This window comes from Pestalotiopsis fici, assembly GCF_000516985.1.
Source record: "Pestalotiopsis fici W106-1 unplaced genomic scaffold PFICI_Scf_5, whole genome shotgun sequence".
NCBI classification, from domain to species: Eukaryota; Fungi; Ascomycota; class Sordariomycetes; order Amphisphaeriales; family Sporocadaceae; genus Pestalotiopsis; species Pestalotiopsis fici.
In genome coordinates, this window is record NW_006917095.1 from 2735682 (window position 1) to 2750783 (window position 15102).

Below are 15102 nucleotides of genomic sequence, written 5' to 3' on the forward strand. Positions count from 1 at the left end.
ACAGGCACTGCCATCCGTAAAGTTGTGGAAGACACGATTTCTGGAGCTATTGTGGTAGGTACATAGGACTCTGTCATGTATATACCTAAGTAGATACGTACACAGTAGTAATAAGTGCGCAGCAGTCTCTAAAGTTCAGCTTCATTGAAAATTACAGGTTGGCGTCCAAGTTTAGGTGGCCGGGTGCAAGAAATCGCAGACAGTTATTGACACTTCCGCTGAGTGCATAATAGTTCAACAGATCATTGAGACAATGTTTGAGTAATTCTTGCGTCTTCAAACTGCCGTCCATGACTCTTGGAACGTTATAGTAAAGGTCTATATGTTTTGGTCAGTCGGCCATAGTGCGCTCAGACATGTGTCAAACGAGATATACGCCAGCCTTATGGTGAGAGCTGGATCGTCGACCTCTGCACAAATGAAATCATTTGATGCCTGAAATACATCTGACTATTGAAGTTTAATCAGCGGGGGGGCCTAGTAAATGTTGGCTAGCCCCAGCAGGTTGCGACGCGCTCCGATATAGCCAATTCCCAGCCTGGAAGCCTCCCGGCGAGAAAGTGCTGCCCTGGGTAGTTTCACAGCCGCCTCTCGATCGCCAAGCATCTAGGGAAGCAACTTCGTATCACCAGGCCCATAGGCGCCGGGCTCTAATGTCAAGAGTTTGAAAGAATGAGCTGAAGGGAAATGGAGGAACACCCCGGGTCTGACAGGAACGACACCGAAGAGACATGCATTGCAGGGGTTATCGCGAGCACGCGATCCCCAGCAAGCCCCAGCGGCCACGAAGACGGAAACAAATCTGTGCTACCGAGGAGCGACGAATGGTTGCAGGATCCTCCACTGAGTGTAATATGGGCAACGGCTGGTTGGAACGCGGCCTGCTGGAGAGAATTGTTGAAGGTCGATCAGCGCACGATGGAAAAGCTACGAGGACCCGCGGATGCCTCGAATTCACCCAAAAACGACTCCAAAGGGCCGAAAATAAAGAATCCGAGACCGACTGCTCCAGCGCAAATGGAAACAGATTGCTTTTTTTTTTTTTTAAAACCAAGACAGAGCCAAGAACTTGATGGGAAGACTCATAAACAAGTACAAGGTGTCAGAGTTGCCTTGGCTAGGACTTATGCATACTTTGAAGCACAATGATGACTGCCTATAGAAAGGACTATCTCATCATGAACCCTCCTATTATGTACTTCGTACACTTGCCTTGACAAAGAAATGACTTTACTGGGGTATCTGCTTCGCCCGAGAAAATAACGCAAGAATCAAGCAAGAGTCGCCTGTGGACGTACACAGGTAAGCACAAGTATAGACCGTGCGCGTACTTACACCATACTGTGTAACCATGATCTCTGTGCGAAGGGGCTAACCGCTAAAGTAAGCCGAGCGTTTTCCGTCGATAAAAACCGTCATGCTGCACCTTTGCGTAACGATAGAAGCTTGACTAGATGGGACTGGAAAAGCCGTACTCATAAATCTTTTAAAAACCATGGTTCTCAAAAAATTAGCCAAATGGGCAGTGGAGTGCGGTTTCGACAGGCCTTTTACTCATAGACGCCACGCTGTCCTTATTATCTCGATGCTGCTACTGCTTATGTTAATATTTGTTCAGTTGGCATTGGTTCTCTCCAATCTCGATACCACGCTATATGTTTACCGCGATCGGGCAAGAAACTTGACGGCTCGACCGTTTGACGATCTTTCGGATGGGTCGTCTGATACTTCCTTACAGATTGTTAGTAACACGACTAGATACCTGGGACGCATAAACATTCTCAATACTCTTTATTTCTGCATATTCTGGCATCGTTGGCATCATGTCTACCTGCGATCTGCATTGGCAGCTTCGCTTGGCGCGCTACCAGTCGTACTAAATGCTATTGGCCTGGCTGCATCTGGATCAATCATGATCTTGCCGTCAGACCTCGAGAATTCCTTGATAAAATATCCCGAGCTCTCCTTGGCCGAGTTAGAAGCCTTTTATGTATCCTGGAAGACGAAATTTCGAGCTCAATTAGCTGTCGATCTAGCGGTCAACTTGGCTGTAGCGTTGGTGCAAGGTGTTGCGATCGCTTTTTGGATTTGGCTGCTTCCATCGCGCTGGCGAAAGCCAAATAATTACGAGCCACTCGTCTCATCTCGTCAGAAGCGTCGCCGTGTGCGATATGAGAATCCGGAAACCGAGTTGCAGCGCTTGCTTGTGACGACAAATGATGATGGGTATCTGGCAGGGATATTCAAGGAGCACGAAAGAGAGTTTATGGCTCAGTCAAGTCCATTTCCAATGTAAGCGGTCCAAAATGAGATTTGTCTCTCATACCGATAACACAGTCCTGATAGGCATAGTATCAACACAACGACACACCGGCCACAAAGGCGACCCGACCGCTTGCAGCAAGGCGATTCTGGAGAAGTCCGCTACATGAGATCGGTCCCATTTTGGGCCTCGAACACAAATGAGTTGGAGAATAATGGGAGCTTTTTGTATTTTGGTTCCATTTCGTGGGTTTCTATAACGGCTGTCATGGAACTACTCAAATATACGCTCCTTAGGCCGAGAATGGAGCAAAATAAGTGGTAAGTTTGCAGCACGTGTGCTCTTAAAAGTGAAGTTAACGTCGATTAAAGGACTTACATAGCGGGGTCAGTGAGCGTCCTACTTTGGCTATCTGTTGGCGGCACGGCCATTCTTTTGATACGGCTCAAGGTATCATTTGGTTATAAAATCTTGGGCCTTTTGACGGTCAGAACATTAATCTATTGCACAATGTTGACTTTATCGGTGCTGCTAAATTATTGCAATTTTTCCATCTCTATAAAAGAGCAAGATGCGAGGCAACCGGGTTGGCAATGGACGTTATGGTTTCTCAATTTACTGCCCGGCACTTTCCTTTTTCTAATAAGTTCGGTATTTAACGGTATGATTCTGATGACTCCATCGACTAGAGCACACCGAAGAACAAACCAGGTTGAGCCACCGACTCAAGTTCCAGACGAGCAACTGGAACAACAACGCCAGGCGAGGCAGTCAAAATGGAAAGAAACCAAGAAAGCTTGGCAGAGAAGACATCGAAAAGCTCTCATATATGGACGGCAGGCTGGTCGTGCTACAGCAACCTTCCTCACTGGAAAGGCGATTCCTGTACTCGTCTCACCGCTAGGATGGCTGATCAAAGGCGTTGACACGATGTCCAAGGGGATCATGGCATTTAAAGCACGCGATGCGAGGCGGGCGAGGGAGAGGATTGCCAGGTCTGAGTACGAAATAACTTTAGACTAGCGCAAGTCACCTTTTAAACGTATCTTATTGCTCCTTTTTCTTGTCTTTGACTTCTCTTGTGCGATGTAAATAACAACAGAGTCTCTCGCAAGAGAACGCTGGTTTCACTCATAGATCTCAGACCCCGGCGGTTTATACTTCGTCTCGTGGGAAAGGGCGGGGATCCAGGAATCGGCGAGCCTCGTCTAGCAGACTTTTATCATTCAGACCTCAGTCTAGCATCACTCTGGCGTCTGACCCTTAGGGTGCCGGATCATGCAGCTCATTCTTTCAAAGTGCCGCCTAGCTATTAGAATTTAGCGACATAAGAATAGAAATCAAACAAGTGGACACTAAGACCGTCGTCGGCGCTGAATTGAATCCAACCTTGGGGCTACTCAGACGCGCGGAGGGGGCCGGGAGGAAACAAGTGTAATCTGAATGGTACGAGGTTGATGTCTTGATTCAATTCGTTATTGTTTTCCTAATGCAAGTTCGCAAGCAAGGCCTGTAAAACGACACAATATCCCTTTGCTAATAGCTAGAGATAGTGTTGCCTTTCGCCCTCCGTCGTTGCGATGCGGAGCGAGGGCGGGATGTAATCCAACAAATCGTGAAGCGGGCGACACGTATTACCAAGTAAGCATCGTCCGGTGTATTGTTTTGCGATTACTGTTGATAAATACATGTGACGATCGTTGGATAGGACAGTGTAGCAAAGCCCATTTTTATCCATTAATGCCGTCATAAAGCCTTATACACATCCTGCCGGTTCAGCTGAATGCTTTCCTACTTGTAGATTGTCTTGTTAAAGTACTGGAGTCGCATTCTTTTTTACATTGATTCTTGTTCACTAAGTATATCTTGCATATCGATGAATCGTACTTTCTGCGACACAAAGCAGCTAAACTAAATCCAAAAGCTCAATGATACTGTTGCTTTTAGTCTTGACAAGTCTGCCAGTATGAGATGAAGTCCGTGATAATTTAGACTTCCACAGCAATCTCTCTGGCCGTTTGCAACCTCCTCGCCTCATCTCTCTTCATGGCCTCCTGGTTTCGAACCCTCTCCGGCACGATGGCCTCTCTGGGCTTGGTGATCTGCCACGATTTGAGCTTCTCCTCACCCCCGAGACTTTGAATGGTTTTCTGCTCCACGAGACTATAATCACCCCGCTCCCTTGAAAAGCAAAACGGCTCCTCGAGACTGACGGGCGGGTTGGTAATGATCCTCGGCCGCCGTAGAGCATTGTTGGTGGCCGAGTGCATCATGAGCGGGTGCAGCAGGTACACGTCGCCCACCTGACCCGCGGCCTCGACAAACTGCCCGCAGCTCTGTATCACGTCGCCGTACCACTGCAGGTTGCGCTCCCGGGCAAAATCGGCGTGGTCGCGGGGCACCATGCGCGGCGATACGCCGTCTGGGTGCTGGTATAGCCATTGCGCCACCTTGGGGATTGCGTCTGGGCAGATCATGGTGCCGCCGCCGTTGGGTTGTATGTCCGTGAATAGTGGAATCACTAGGAGGCCCCTGGGGAAATTTAAGAGTTAGTACAAGCTGCTTGGTGGTGACTAAGATCCGACAGCACAGATGCAAAAGCTTACAACATCACGTAGAAGTGTTTATTCTTCAATCTGAAGATGGGAAAGAAGATCAATAAGTGATGCGTGAAACATACTGCTCTGGGCTGTCCAGATAGTGAACGAAAAAGTCACCATCCACATGCCAATTATCCAACTGCTTCGGGGGTACGGGATGCCCCTCTCCCTCAGGCGACCCAAGGTTGACAATGAAGGAGTCGTGCCAGTCCCTCGACGAGGGCGAGATCCGGTCCTCGCCGCCGCAGAGCTCGCATATAGCGGACCATGCCCGGGGCGCAAACACGGAGGCGTCAAACGTCTTGTGCCATGGCATGTGGGTGCGCGCCGTGGTCCAGGTGCTCCGGTCGTCGGCCGACATGCCCAGGCGTGTCCAGACGTCTTTTGTCACCTCGGAGGCCTGGTCCCGCGTGAAGCATTGCCTGAGGTGGAGATAGCCGTACTGGAGAAAGTGTTCCCTTTCGGCTTCAGTCAAGACTGGGCGTGGTGAGGTCATAATGTTGATGGAGGGGGGATACTTGTGATTGTACGAGATGTGGTCTTTGTACTTGGTTGTAGATTGTCTTTTTATGACGAATGTCACGAGTAGCCAGCTTTATATAGTCCATTATACCGTCATAGATATTGCCTTTGTCAATATTCACATAGTCTACCGCCACGAACCAAACCACTGGGATTGGATCGTTGCAATGCGGGGTGAGGGCGGGATGTAACACATCAAATCGTAAAGCGGGCGCCACGTATTACCAAGGAAAGAAACGTCCGATGCGTTGTTTTGTGGTTACTTCAAATAAATGCATGCTACGATCGGTGGATAGGAAAGACATACCTAGATAGTCGACGTAAAGCCCCAACATCAGAACTAAGCTATTAGGCTAAATGTCTGGCGTCTGGGATCAGAATAATTATGGTCATTGATGGGCCAAGTCGATTTATTCTAGGCGAGAAATCTCGCATATAGTCTAGTGAATGCCTCTACTCTAGAAGGGAATCTTTCAGTCTAGTGATGTCTTGACACGTCCCATAGATCCGCTGTAGGATTCTACTGTTGACAATCGAGCAGCTATGGATAAACTCACAACCGCGCGCCGCGGAGGTCACTGAGCTTGTCGACATAGTATGCTGGCACAGCCGGCGCATCCTTGGCCTCCCAATGCTCCTTCTTGCTGACACCAGTGAGGACGGCCAGTGTACCTCCCAGGCCTCCCTCGACACCAAACTGGATATCGGTGTTCAGCCGGTCGCCAACCATGCAGGTCCGGGCGCGGTCGAGCTGGAACTTGCCCTCAATGGCATCCATCATGGCCTGGCTGGGCTTGCCGAGCGACAGCGGCTGCTGGCCCGACATGTATACAAGCGGGATCGATATCGAGCCGGCGCCGGGGAAAAAGGAGTGGCTGTTGGGCAGGGTGCTGTCCAAGTTTGTGGCGAGGAACTTGGCGCCGCGCTGCAGGTATTGGAACCCGAGCGACAGCTTTAGGTAGTTGATGTGAAAGTCCAGGCCAGCGAGCACGACGCCGACTTCGGGGTCCAGCATGGAGCCGTCGGCGATCTTGCCGTAGTCCTCGGGCGTGATGTCGCGTCTGAGGGCCGGGTCGGTGCCGCCGACGAACGGAATGTTCTCGGTGCGCAGCTCGGTCTCGATACCACTCTCGCCAATGACGAAGACCTTGTTTTTACCCTCTGGAAGCTTCAGGATACGGGAGATGTAGACGGCTGATGAGTAGGCCGATGCGAAGATCTCCTCAATATCGCTGGGTATGCCCAAGGCGGTGAGCTTCTTCTGATAGTCCTGACGAGACTTTGTAGAGTTGTTGGTCACAAAAACGACCCTCTTGCCTGTAATAATCCCTTCATTAGCAATGTGACTGGGCACGAAATGCATAAATTCGGGGGCGCGAACCTCTAGATCGGAGTAGCTCCAATGTTTCAACGATGCCCTCAAAAAGGTGGTCTCCTGACCACAATACTCCTGGATCTTGAGTTAGCCAGGGTCTGTTTCTCATTCCGATATATTATTACCATCGCAATCAAGCAGGAAAACCTAAAATCGTCATTAGGATAATTCGAATATCGTGGCAATGCATACTCACATCGAAGCGGTCAATGAACTCATTTATGGCGGCTGAGTCACCAGTGAGGTATTTTGGTTGTGCCATCTGAACGAACGTTGATAGACCACCGTTCGGGTAGCCGTTGATAAAAATTTGATTTCTGATTAGATAGTCTATGCCACGCAATAGAAATATGTGCTCGTGGTATTCATGTACACTTTGACGATTAGAGTTGTTCGGTAGTAGAATACTAGTAGTAGTAGGTGATGACTCGGGTCGGCCGTTGTCGCTGCATTGACAGCGGGCCGCCACCAGCCGGAGGCTTCGGCATTTAGTTACGGGGATTGCATCAGAACAGTTACATTATATTTGGTCCAATGTGTCAAATTTTCATGTCCCCTATCCCTTGATTGTCTTCTAGGATTTCATGGATTTCTGGCGAGAATATGCTCGGGGGTATAGTAGATGGCTCTCTCCAAACTCTTACGCGTTACCTTGCTTATTATTTGGCTACCTGACCTGTGTATCATCCAGCAACTTCAACTGCCGGTTTTCATGTGCTAAACATCAAGGGAAACTTTGACGACTGCATTGCCTGGAACATTAAAGAATGAATGCAGGTACAATATAGTTTGAATGCAGCGATATTTAGCTGCAGACTCTTGTTGGGATAAATAGGTTTGATAACAAGTCAACAGTTGTAACGATAACGCCGACGTCAAAGTATAAAGCCACTCATGCGAAGGGAATCGTCATTCAAGGGTGAGACTGTTGACTATCATACCGCCAAGGCAGCCTTGAACTTACCGAAAGTCAAAGATAGCGCGCGCAAGGATTTCGGGTGTGGCGTTTTGGGGTGTGCTATTCTCAGAACCGGTCCCTCGAGTGACGCAGCAAGGAGACTTGAATGATGGATTCGAGCCTGGGAGCGAAGTCAATGAAACCAGGTGATTCCCATGTCCTTTACAAGGTTAAGTCGAATCCTCTGGATCTCGTCTCTCTGTATTGCAGAGGCAAAAATTATGTCAATGTCAACACCAGTGCTTCTTGTAAGTAATGTATATGTGTAAATGACGGCATGTCAGCGCCATCATCATTTCCCAATAAACGGTGCAAAGAGCAAACCTGAAGACACAAGATGGCCAGTCCCTGCGAGGGCATGTGCGTAGTGATGTCCCAGCGGCCCAAACAGCCTATGACCAAAGAAAGAGAACACTGTCGATCCGTTCCCTATTCCGCAGTCTCTTCCTGGTGCCGAGCCTTACGTCAAACACCCCGCCGAGAGAAAACTTCAGAAGCGATAGATCACCTTTTGGCCTGTTGTCAATTGCAAGGCTGCCACTGGTGATTGTCGCCTGAAACGGCACATTGCATCTCACGTATGACGATTGAGTGCATCCTCAGGACCAAGAGTATCAGCATCTCATGTGATTTTCATGGTGTTGCCTCTCTGATGAGAAATCCCATTGCAAACATTAATTGTAGGCGAGTACAAAGGCCAGGGGACGGACGTTTTACTCCACCACATGCTTGGAGACATCCCACTTCGCGCATTTTGAATGGGTTTATACATCATTGGCGGCGTGGCTGGGCTGATAGTAGGTACATATAGTATTGAATTTATTCAGCACTGGTCTCAACCAAACCCCGAACCACTTGTGAGTGCGCCCGGACGCTGTGGCGATTCCCAATCCTTGTGCTAATAAATTTCAAGGGGGTAAATAACTTTATATGAAGAGTTTCTGTAATATGTGCATCCATTACTTTGGTTTGTAATCCGTAAAAAATGGTAAAATCACAAAATACCTAGCATATCCTCGGGTTCCGATCGTTATCTAATCACAAACGAGAGCACCACCCCCCCCAAAGACCCGCTCCATAAGTTTCTCCCCCCACCATCGTCATTACTTATTACTCTTGGGAACCACACCAAAAAAGCACCACCACAGGCCACGCGAGAAACAAGAAACTCCTCTCCGTCCGTCGCCGGTTCGACCAGCAACAGCCCACGACCCGAACCCCATTTACCTACCTTATTTATCAGGCTAGGTGCCCCATATCTTCCCAGCCCAAATACTTAACATTGCCTCCGCCGGCCACTGGGAGCAACTCTACAGCACCCCCAAACGTTACTCGGCATACTTGAAACCTGCAGCTCGCTTGGAGGGGAATAACACCACCAGCCCACCAACCATTTCCCACCACACTATTTTTTTGTAGCAACCCGCTGCCTAGCTGCCGCCAAACCAAAAGAAAAAAAAAAGAAAAGTATTATACCACAAAAACATCTTTTCAGATACAACAATGGGCAAGCAAGCCAACTTGTTCGCCTTCCCGGCCATCGACGCCCTCGCCTCGGCCCTGCGCGCCTATATCGTCCAGGCCCAGAACGCCGGCTTCACACGCCACGGCGTCTTCAAGGTCGGCGTGTCGGGCGGCTCGCTCCCCAAGACACTGGCCAAGGCCCTGCTCACCCCCGCCAGCTCGGCCGAGGACAAGATTGACTTCTCCAAGTGGGAGATCTTCTTTGCCGACGAGCGCGCCGTGCCCCTCGACCACGAGGACAGCAACTACTTCCTGCTCAAGCAGGAGCTCCTCGACAAGATCCCCGCCGAGCTCGGCCAGCCGACCATCCACCCCATCGACCCGACTCACCTCGGCGACACCCAGGAGCTCGCCGACCAGTACGAGCAGCTGCTGGTCCGGTCGTTTGCCAGCCGCGACTCGGTCAAGCTGCCCATCTTTGACCTCTTGCTGCTCGGCACCGGCCCCGACGGCCACACCTGCAGCCTGTTCCCCGGCCACCCGCTGCTGCGCGAGACCAGCGCCTGGGTTGCCCCCATTGAGGACTCGCCCAAGCCCCCGCCCAAGCGCGTCACCCTCACCCTCCCCGTCGTCACCCACTCGGTCAAGATTGCCTTCGTGGCCACCGGCGGCGGCAAGAAGGATATCATGAAGGAGATCTTTGAGCAGGGCAACGGCCTCCCCGCCGCCTTGGTCAATGAGGCTGCCGGTGAGCGCTGCAGCTGGTTCGTGGACGAGCCTGCCGTCGAGGGAGTCGCCTTCCCTCGCCGAGGCTTCCTGTGAACTGGCTTGGCTCACAACTAGTTCCCAATCCAGGGAAAAACTCCCAATGTAAATGATAGATGCTACTACGGTCTTTCGTTTTCTGTAGAGATCGGAGTCACGGCATTGAATTAGAGCTCCCTTGGAAACGACCCTCTTCTTTTGCTTCCAAGGGTCGGTATCCTGGATCACAATATGGGGACCCACCTCTTCATGGCGGTGTCTTCTTTGTTTTGATCATTGCGACCAGCTAGATTATGCGATGTTTTGCGTTATTCTGTTAGAGAGAGGATACCTGGGACACTCGCTGTCATTTCTGAACTTGATATCCCCTTAACGAATGAATGATATAGGAATAAAGAAAAGTTTATGAAAATGTCAACTGTCTAATGTCTTGAATAATGGGAAATTAACATCTATGGATGGATTTATTATGTCTATGAAGAAACCGGATCTTCTAATATGGAGATTGGACTGTTTCCTACCTGCTGATACCACAAAAAGCATTGGCATAGACATACATGGTCCCTTAGTACGAATGGGAACGGTAGTTGTACATGATTCGGGACAACTCGAGCTGTTCCAGAGAGTCGGACTGAAGCAGTAGAAAACGGTCAAACACTGAACGGCATGATAAGAGAAACGCTGGTGATTTCATTGGGGCCAACCCTTTCTGTGGAAAGAGGCAATATAGTACAAGGCATTACAGTCATAATACAGAGAGAGGCTCCGGGTGTTATACACAGCACACTTAAACGGCCTCCTTCACCACACGCGGCGCACTTCCCTGGGTTTGCGCAGACGTCGCCGCACTAGGCAACACGCCCTCGAGCTCCCGCGCGGGGACATCGACGAGCCGGAACTCATTCTTGGCGGCGACGGAGAAGGCGGTATTGGCGCCGCCGCGAAAGAGGGCAAAGTCGGGGGTCTGGTCGAGGCTGCGGAGGCAGGCGCGAATCCAGCTGACAATGGCGGCGAGGCGGCGGGGGTCGACGTCGTCGCGGGCCTTGTAGACGTTGCGCCAGACGGCGGCGGCCAGCACGGCGTCGCCCTTTGCCACGCCCTCGTCGTAGGCGGCGATGGCGCCGCGCCACTGGATGAAGAGGTCCTTGAGGTACCGGTGGCGCAGGCCCCGCGACGTGATGCCGTGGACCAGATCCATGCGCTCCTCGGCGTCGAAGAAGAAGTGGTCCGTCAGCTGCTTTTGCCACGATCGGGCCGCGTCCAAGGGCTGGTTTCGCAGCCGTGCGTACACGACGTAAAGGTGCAGCATGGTGATTTGCGACCAGGTACTGAATGTGGGAGGCAGATCAAAGTCTGGTTCGAAGCCATTGTTAGCAAAGATGACGACCACTTTATATCTTGGGAGGGGTTCCTCCCCCAGGAACAAAGTCCCGTTATACATATTGGGGGGTCGGCGTACCAGTATGCCACAATGTAGTCCCTGTGCCAATCTCCTCGCCCTCCTCTGTCGTTTTCACCGTTCCGTTTCGTTTATCGGTCTCGGAGATGGTATATGCGGCCTCGGCGGCGCAAATCTTGTACACGTTCTCTGTGGCGGCGTGTACCATGTACGGCTCGCTAGTGGACTTGAGAATCATGCCTCCCAGATTGCGGACCGACTCGGGAATCCATGATGACTTTTCGGCGGCAGCGGTCGCCGTACTCCGGAAACCTCTCTTTTGTTGTTGCTGCTGTTGATGGTGGGGGGCTGTTGCAATGATTTGTCGGCTTAGTTGTTTCGCTGCCGTGTACTGGATATCGGAGCCGCTTGCAAAGAGGCTCGGCCTCGATGATAAGTCCCTGAGCAGGGCTCTTCTGCAACTTCTGCAAGCCATAATGAAATTCTGTCTTGGGGTCCGAGGTGAATAGTCCGTACAAGTCACAGTTATGGATGTCACTTGGGTTGCAATGGCAGACAAGTAAAAAGAGCGTCAGGGTCTTCGCGTCATTGAACTTCTGGCGGGAAGAGAAAAAAAAGTGCACCGGACGAAGCTTGAGCTTGCATGGATCGGCGGCAGGGGTGAGGGAGCTTTGGCGAATCGAATTCCCGCTAACGGGCTGCTGCATGAGACGGGTTCAACCAATACACTTGGTTGTAATCACAATGCAACGGCACCATCGATTACGTACAACATGATGGTTTCATTGATTGCACATGTCTCGAGAAGATTATTGATATTGACTACGATGTCATCACAGTACAACATCCTGTTTCTGGTGAACTCTGAGGTAGAAAGCCGCACTTTCAATCATGTACTTTCTCAAGGTCGTCGATTGTCATTGAATGACCTGTCTCCTTGAATGAATCATGATTGATATATTATTATATGGACACATTCCCTTGCCTTTTGATATTGTCAATATTCAAGTCTTTTAATATTAGTTGAGTGGAGCTGTGAACGGCGTTATCCTAGTACATGTTACTATCGGACATGAAGCCAAATACTAGTACCGCGCAATTGTTACGATCACTGAGTCGAGTCGAGTCGACCATCTACAGCAAGCAATCATGTATGCTATTTATGGTATCTAGAAAATACCAGAGAAGCATTCGTGCCACCAAAACCGAAGCTATTGGACATGGCTACATCAACTTGTTTGCTTTGAGATATCAGTGGAACCAAGTTGAACTTTGGCTCGATATCAGGATCATGGAGATTCATGGTTGGAGGGACGGCATTCTGTGATACTGTCAGCACGACTAATCAGGGAAACGGGGCGTTTTTGACTTGCATCTGCTATGGACAGAATAGAAAATACGGCCTCTATAGCGCCAGCTGCTCCAAGCAGATGTCCGATTGATCCTTTGGTACTGCTGACTGTTACATCCGCATCATTCATATAACCTTCTGGCCCAACCATAAGAGATCGGATTGCCAAAGCTTCCGCAGTATCGCCAATGGTGGTACCTGTGGCATGAGCATTGATATAATTGACCTGAGCAGGTCTGATATTGGCATGCTGCAGGGCCTTTTTCATGGCCCGATGCGCCCCAGATCCATCCTCCAGAGGTGCAGTCATTTGATAAGCATCGCCACTGCAGCCGTAGCCGTTGAGTTCGGCATATATGTGTGCTCCTCTGGCCTTGGCATGCTCGAGCTCCTCCAAAACGACCACGGCAGCACCTTCTGCGACGACGAACCCGTCTCGACGACGATCAAAGGGACGACAACTAGACGGCGGGTCATGGTTGAAAGTCGTGGACAAAGACCGAGATCTGCCAAACCCAGCAAAGGTCAATGGATGGATGCAGGCCTCGGAACCGCCCGCGACCATGACATTGGCGTCGCCAAAGGCAATAAAGCGCGATGCGTCACCAATCGAGTGTGCGCCAGTGGTGCAAGCTGTAGTTGCAGCATGATTTGGCCCTTGGAAGCCATATTTCATGGCAATATGTCCCGCGGCCATATTGATAAGAATCTTGGGCACGAATAGTGGCGACACCTTCTTATAACCCTAATAGAACCGGATTATCAGCATAGGCGGAATTGTGAGTACATAATATCTGAAACCTACACTTTGATCGTACGTTATGCTTGTAGAGTATATTTCGTCGAGGTTCCCAATGCCACTTCCTAGACACACTCCAGTGGCCTCGAGCTGATCTTGTCTCTTGGGATCCCACCCAGCATCCTTGAGAGCCTCCGAGGCCGCAGCCATGGCATACTGCGTAAACGTCGAAGTCCGCCGCTGCTCCGTGGCCGTGAACCAGTCACCGGGCCGCCATAGACCCTCAGTGCTGCTGCTGCTATCGCCGTCCGCATCTGCTTTGGGCACGACACCCGCGACAGTGCTCGGAAGATCACGCCATAGCCGCTGTGGCTCAGAACTCGCGACGCTGACTATGCCGGTTTCGCCAGCGAGGAGGCGAGACCAGGTACGCCGAACGCCCACGCCTAGAGGCGTGATGGCGCCTAGACCTGTGACAACCACCCGGCGCATCACACTTCCATGGCCTGCCGCGCCTGGATAATCTTTTTGTGGTCTATATTAGGAAGAGGTAATTCGGGCAAAGGTACTTGATGCTGGGCATTATAGATTCACCAGCTCAAGACACGCACCGGCCAATTAGATCATCTGTGATTTGCCCGTGCGTGTCGCAGGAAGTTATTAGAGCAAAGGATATATCTCAGTTCCGAAAAGAGAGAGCTAGTACGGACAGCAGTAGTAGCTGCTAACATGAATAACTTGATTAGCTGTCTACCCTAGCCGTGAGTCCGAGACTTTTTTTTTTTCTTTTTAGGTTCGTTGCCGAGATGCTGAGCTACGCTTTAAGAGGATTAGTCCCACTATTCCGGCTGCTCAGCTAAGGGGGTTGCAAAGGATCAAGCTGCGCATTGTCCAAAATTGGGGGGTCCTTGTCTAGAAGGATCAATCCCGGCGCCACGTAATTGGGTTCGCGTAGACGTGCGTATCTGCTACTACCATAAGCACCAGTCGTGTGTAATCCATCTCACCTCTTCAACAATATCACATTTCTTTTCGTCGATATGGTGCTACTCAATTATATTTGATTTTCCGAGTTGCATTCTTTTTTCACTCAGTCAGTACTGCCGCTGGTACGCTGCGCTGTCGGTAACTGGACGAGCTGCAACATCGTGAGCTAGCTGCCACTGCTAAGGCTGTACCGTTTTGGGAAACGACGGAGAACACGTTTCAGATCAACGTACTTCTGTCTTCGGGACACGACTAGATTGTGGTTGAAGCAACGAGCAAATCACGTCTTATCATCGACGGATGAGACGACGAGGGAGCTTTTGCAGACTTTATTGGGAACACACACGATCCAGAGGACAGTTGCGTCGTGGCTTAATCAATTGGCTGGTCAATTCTTACTGAACCTGTTCCGGGTTCTGATCAGCTGGCTCGACCTATTACGATCCCAGCTGAGCCGCAAATCCGTTTCAGCGCATACCAGCACTCATAACGACATTTCTTCATTCATCTCGTCGACAAATCCATCAGCCCAATCATCACGAGGCTAGGTTGTGCGCTACTGGGATCGAGGCCGGCAACGTCGTCTTTCCGGACCTCGAGATTCATGCTTATCAAAGTCTGACTTTCTATACCTTACCTGTCAGATATTGGTCGGCTTGGGTCAAGGCGATTTCATACT

At 50.4% G+C, this 15102-nt stretch overlaps 5 protein-coding genes across 5 annotated transcripts; 1 reads left to right on the forward strand and 4 right to left on the reverse strand.

The window, feature by feature from the left end:
* Nucleotides 1-4251: 4251 nt before the first annotated feature.
* PFICI_08139 (uncharacterized protein) lies at nucleotides 4252-5359 on the reverse strand (the record flags this gene model as incomplete). Its single annotated transcript, XM_007836720.1, has 2 exons — nucleotides 4252-4795; nucleotides 4944-5359. The coding sequence occupies 2 exons, from the start codon at nucleotides 5357-5359 to the stop codon at nucleotides 4252-4254; spliced, it is 960 nt and encodes a 319-aa protein (XP_007834911.1).
* Nucleotides 5360-5938: 579 nt separating this feature from the next.
* Nucleotides 5939-7022, reverse strand: PFICI_08140 (uncharacterized protein; the record flags this gene model as incomplete). The annotated part of the gene is made up of 4 exons (XM_007836721.1): nucleotides 5939-6702; nucleotides 6767-6835; nucleotides 6886-6907; nucleotides 6957-7022. 4 exons carry the CDS (start codon nucleotides 7020-7022, stop codon nucleotides 5939-5941), a joined length of 921 nt encoding a protein of 306 aa, XP_007834912.1.
* Nucleotides 7023-9221: 2199 nt separating this feature from the next.
* PFICI_08141 (uncharacterized protein) lies at nucleotides 9222-10004 on the forward strand (the record flags this gene model as incomplete). Its single annotated transcript, XM_007836722.1, has 1 exon — nucleotides 9222-10004. One exon carries the CDS (start codon nucleotides 9222-9224, stop codon nucleotides 10002-10004), a length of 783 nt encoding a protein of 260 aa, XP_007834913.1.
* A 730-nt stretch (nucleotides 10005-10734) lies between these two features.
* PFICI_08142 (uncharacterized protein) lies at nucleotides 10735-11821 on the reverse strand (the record flags this gene model as incomplete). Its single annotated transcript, XM_007836723.1, has 2 exons — nucleotides 10735-11300; nucleotides 11407-11821. 2 exons carry the CDS (start codon nucleotides 11819-11821, stop codon nucleotides 10735-10737), a joined length of 981 nt encoding a protein of 326 aa, XP_007834914.1.
* Nucleotides 11822-12502: 681 nt separating this feature from the next.
* Nucleotides 12503-13928, reverse strand: PFICI_08143 (uncharacterized protein; the record flags this gene model as incomplete). Its single annotated transcript, XM_007836724.1, has 3 exons — nucleotides 12503-12667; nucleotides 12747-13442; nucleotides 13503-13928. The coding sequence occupies 3 exons, from the start codon at nucleotides 13926-13928 to the stop codon at nucleotides 12503-12505; spliced, it is 1287 nt and encodes a 428-aa protein (XP_007834915.1).
* Between the last annotated feature and the right edge of the window lie 1174 nt (nucleotides 13929-15102).